The sequence below is a fragment of the Salpingoeca rosetta genome (genome assembly GCF_000188695.1).
Source record: "Salpingoeca rosetta unplaced genomic scaffold supercont1.96, whole genome shotgun sequence".
In the NCBI taxonomy this organism is placed as follows: domain Eukaryota; class Choanoflagellata; order Craspedida; family Salpingoecidae; genus Salpingoeca; species Salpingoeca rosetta.
Genome location: NW_004754838.1, coordinates 1 through 4977, shown reverse-complemented (window position 1 = coordinate 4977; position 4977 = coordinate 1). Strand labels below are relative to the sequence as shown.

Below are 4977 nucleotides of genomic sequence, written 5' to 3'. Positions count from 1 at the left end.
GGACGACAGAGGCGACGCTCGATGCTGTGGAGGAATGGATCAGAGTTTACGCCGGGCCTGACGCACCAGCAGCGTGACTTGGTGTTGCTCGGTTTTCGTTGTGTGTGTGTGTGTGTGTGTGTGTTGTGTTGTGTTGTATTGTGTTGTGTTGTGTTGCATGATTGTTGAGATGCATCTCTGCTGCTGTTGCTGGGTGTGGCATGACATGACTACCTCTCGTCAGAATGGAAAATGGAGGGATTCATTGCAACAACAGCACCGAAACAAGGCACTGAAATAGAGGAAGCGAGAGGAAGGGACAACAAGCACCACAGGGCAGCGCACGAGTCACGAGCAAAGACGAAACACAAACGCAGACGACGACAACGATGAAGAGGCAAAGGGGCTCAACGAAGCAAACACAAGCAAGCTAGATGGTGGGAGAAAGACGTAGCAGTGGCTGCAGGGGTGACGCGTACACACACGCGTGCACGTGTGCATTTGTTTGCGCATGCATGTGTGTGTGTGTGTGTTTAGAGGAGGGTCTTGAGCCGGTCAACGAGATCCTCGCGTGCAATCTCCTCCTCCTCACGCGTTGCGGTGTGGCGCACCTGCATTGATGATGGCAGTGATGGTGGTGGCAATGGCGGTGGTGAATGACAGGCAGGGAGCCATACACACACGCACACGAAGGCACACACATACACAGGAAACACAGAAGATCCCACAATCACACACACAACACCACATCATCATCATCATCATCATCATCATCATCATCATCATCATCATCATCATCATCATCATCACCTTAACGACGCCACGCTGCAGCTCGTCGGGGCCAACGAGAACAACGACGGGGATGGCGCTCTCCTCGGCCTCCTGGAACGCATTCAGCAGCTTCGACTTGCGCTTGTACGATGTCTCCGCCGCAAACCCGGCCGCCCACAGCGCAGCGCACAGCTCAAGGCGCTCCTCAACCATGCCCTGGCGGCGACGAGGAAGCAGTGTGGTTTGTGGTTGGTGTGGTGTGGTATGGTGGTTGATGCAGGTTGATGCAGATTGGTGGTGGCGGTGACGTGGTTGCGGTGGGGGAGGGTAAGCGTGATGGGTGGAGCGGGCTGGCGCCGCATTTGTCTCTCACGCACAACACACGTTCAACACCCCCCCCCCCAACACACACACAACACACAACAAAACAATGACATGTGTACCTGTCCGCTTGCGACGAGGACTTGGGTGTGGCGCGTCTTGAGACTCTTCTCCGCCGCCTTGCGCTCGCGCTCCTGTCGTTGTCAGCAACAGCAGCAGCAGCACACACCGGTGTCAGCACGGCCATTTTTGCAGCAATGGCAGGTGTTGTGGTGTGATGAAAGAGGCGATGCTACTGCACATTGCAGCAGACAAAACACACACACACACACAAACACAAACACAAACACAGACACAAACACACACATACACACACAAACACAGCGCACCTCGATGATGGTGAAGAGGCGCTCGACGCCGAGCGAGACGCCGACACAGGGCACCTTGCGGCCCTTCTTGTCAAACATGCCGACCAGGTCGTCGTACCGGCCGCCGCCAGCAACGGAGCCGACGCGCTGCCCAACGAGCACGGCCTCGTAGATCACGCCCGTGTAGTAGTCCAGCCCGCGGGCAAGGCTCATGTCAAACGACACCTAGTGATGGTGGTGGTGGCGATGGCGACGGTGTGGAGGTGGTGGTGTGGTGGGAGATGAGGAGATGAGTGGTGTGGGACACACTATCATTCACACACACACAATCACACACACACACAATTACAACCCCTGTCGTTCGGGCCAGGAAGTGGTACGCACCGCCTTGTCGGCTGCAAAGTGCTTGCAGTACTTGATGAGGAGGGCAATCTCATCAACGCCCTCCTTCGCCAGCGGATTGGCCATCAGCCGCTCGTCGCTCTGCAGCAGCGACACAAGCGCGTCGTTCGTCATGCCGCACCCGGGCCCGCTCCCGCCTGGTGATGATTGGGGCGATGGTGGTGGTGGTGGTGGTGGTGGTGGTGGTGGTTGGGTGTTGAGAAGGATTGGCAAGCAAGCGATCAACACAACAGTTCAACACACACACACACACACACACACACACACACACACACACACACACACACACACACACACACACACACACACACACACACACACACACACACACACACACACATCACACGCATCATAAACGTACACACCAAGCTTCTTGCGTCCCCTCGCTGCAACACGCTGCGCATCGTCCACGACACCCGCGATGGGGTCGACGTGTGTCCATCCAGCAGCGCGCCCGCCAAACAGCACCTCCAGCCACCAGCAGTACCGCCCACTGCTCGCGGTTGCAGTGCTGCTGCTGCTCGTGGCGCTGGCGTGTTCTCTCTTTCTTCTCCTTCTCTGGCGGCGGGCCACCAATGATGATGATGATGATGATGATGATGTCGCTGTTGTGGTTGTGGCCGTTGCCGTTGTTGGTGTTGTTGTGCTGCGTGGTCGTGTCTGCGCATCAGTGCTTGCGGCCGAAGATTGTGCTCGAGCTGCCCCACCACGACCACGGCTATCACGTCCTTTGGTGTGACCACCACCACCACCACCTCCACCACCGTCGTCGTCATCACCAGAGTCAATGCGAATCACCTCTTGCAGCACCTTGGCCCGCTTGCGGCGCCTGCCGCTGCTCGTCTTGCTTGCAAGCACCGAGTCTGCTGTGGGCACCTTCTTTGACAGCGGCTGCAGGGCCGACACCACACGCACGCGCACACCGCCATGACGCAATACAGATGCGCACGCGCATGTGACGGCCCAAGGAGGACCGCGTTGGTCCTGCATTGTGCGCAGGATGGATACGCCAGCGGGGTGGAGATGCAGTCCACCCTCGTGCATGCCGTGTTCGTGTCTTTGGTGGTGATGCGTGGTCGCGTGTATGTTCGCAGCGAACCACGTGCACAGCTTTCTCACACGCTGCTTGGTCCAGCCTTGGGAACAAAACAAAACAATGCATTGGGGGCAGTGAGGGGACGTATGTGTGTGTGTGTGTGCGTGTGTGCGTGTGTGCGTGTGTGCGTGTGTGCGTGTGTGCGTGTGTGCGTGTGTGTGTGTGTGCGTGTGTGTGTGTGTGTGTGTGCGTGCGTATGTGGGGCGTCATGTGTTCTGCTTACGTTCACGGAGGGCCCAGGAAGGGCAACACGAGAGCACACCGGCCTGAACGTCCGCATTATCACACACCCTGTCATCAAATCAAGAAAACAGCAATGGCAAACAAAGTTTGTTGACAGCTCAAGGAACAAATTTATACAACGCTGTGTGTTGGGGGGGGGGGAGAGACAACGGCCGGATACACATGAACACACCTACACATACAGTCTGACAGTCTGACAATCTATCTGAGCCTCAAAAGCAGGCAAAGTGCGACACAGCCGCGCACACCATGCATACCAAGCAGAGCACGACGCAACACACCTGCTGCGAATAACCAGGTTGCCTAGCAGGCACATGAGGTGCATCTTGTGGACGTGTTGGCGCAGCGTTTGTTGCATGCGGTACAAGTTGAGCTGGTCAGCCCTGTCGGACGACAAATAGCACACGAGATCACAACATACAAGGTGAGTGATGGGACTCACACACACTCACACACTCTCTTTTTCTCGCGACCATGATACAAAGTGCACGCACGCACGCACGCACACACGCAGACGCACACACACACACACACACACACACACACACACACACACACACACACACACACACTCCCCCTCTCTCTCTCTCTCTCTTTCACTCGCGACCACGATACACAAGCATGCACACACACGCACACATTTTTAGCACAGAATACCGCCAACCTGGAGAGGGCACCAAGTGCTGCTGCAGCGTCCTTGCTTGTGTCACCGTCTTGGGCTTCCTGCAATGAGAACGAGACAAGTTTGTTGGGTTCATGCGCTGCTTGGTCCTCCGATGTTGCTGTAGTCTCGTCTGCATCCCCGTTGTTGGTTTGCTGTGACTTTGCCGTCGCAAGGAGCGAGTTTTGCTTCGTTTCCTTCAGGTGTGCCGCATACCAGTCCTGCGAGCACATTCAAGCAAATGAAGCACAGCAGAAAGGGCGTGAGATATGACGCGGTGTTGGCTTGCAGCGGTGCTCGTCGCTGTGGGTGTGAAGCACACGTCAGCCAGCACAGCCATTCACACCAACAAAACGCTGTGGGCCACAAGCAGCGTTGCTCACTGCAACTGAGCACCACTAAACCGCCACTGAACCACTACCATCACCACCATGTGCTTGCTTGTCTACTTTCACACGACGTACGTCTTCGCTCTCTGACAAGGCGCCACCGTCGTCGTCATCGTCGTCATCAGCGTCTGAAGATGAGGCAGACGAGGCAATGGACACGTCCGTATCCAAGTCCACATCATCGTCGTCATCGTCATCATCAAACAGGTCCATCCTCGACGCCTTGCCTGGCGCAGCTTCCTGCTCTTCACGCTGCTCTTCAAGCTGTTGCTGTTGATGTTGCTGCTCTGCCATGTTCGCGCAACGACTCCTGTTTCGTCCGAGTCATGCTACACTAAAAGCGCATCGAATCGCAAAGGTTGATGCTTGAAGTTCAGAGGATGACCAAGTGATTTGATGCACATGTATTTCAACGACGACAACGTGCCAAACCAAGCAGCATGACCACGTTGGATGCGGTGGAAGCATGTGCGACGGCTGGCAAGACGCCGCCCAACATCCTGGTGTGTGCATGTGATTATGTGAGTGATTGTGTGTGTGCGTGATTGTGATTGTGATTGTGTGTGTGTTGGTGAGTGATTTTGCGTGTGTGTGTGTGTGTGTGTGTGTGTGTGTGTGTGTGTGTGTGTGTGTGTGTGTGTGTGTGTGTGTGTGACCATCTGGCCCTATGTCCCCGTTTTCGTAGGAAAGATCTGTGTTGCCAGCCCCAGCAGTTTGTTCTCGCGGATGCGAACCCGCAGTTGGCCG

The 4977-nt window shown here is 55.9% G+C and overlaps 1 protein-coding gene across 1 annotated transcript; it reads right to left on the bottom strand.

The window, feature by feature from the left end:
• Window positions 1-179: 179 nt before the first annotated feature.
• On the bottom strand, window positions 180-4559 carry PTSG_11464 (uncharacterized protein). The gene is made up of 10 exons (XM_004987459.1): window positions 4306-4559; window positions 3845-4062; window positions 3462-3563; window positions 3161-3228; window positions 2207-2977; window positions 1824-1978; window positions 1461-1664; window positions 1194-1265; window positions 790-966; window positions 180-590 (listed from the first exon to the last, which is right to left on the bottom strand). Exons 1-10 carry the CDS (start codon window positions 4522-4524, stop codon window positions 513-515), a joined length of 2064 nt encoding a protein of 687 aa, XP_004987516.1. The 5' UTR covers window positions 4525-4559; the 3' UTR covers window positions 180-512.
• Window positions 4560-4977: the final 418 nt, after the last annotated feature.

Bases quoted from the DNA above. Each gene is read 5' to 3' on its own strand.
- PTSG_11464 (XM_004987459.1), bottom strand. From the start codon at position 4,524: ATGGCAGAGCAGCAACATCAACAGCAACAGCTTGAAGAGCAGCGTGAA. The intron at 4,063-4,305 runs GTACGTCGTGTG...ATGTGCTCGCAG, and splicing joins CCTTGTCAGAGAGCGAAGAC to GACTGGTATGCGGCACACCT. The intron at 3,564-3,844 runs GTTGGCGGTATT...GTCGTCCGACAG, and splicing joins GCACTTGGTGCCCTCTCCAG to GGCTGACCAGCTCAACTTGT.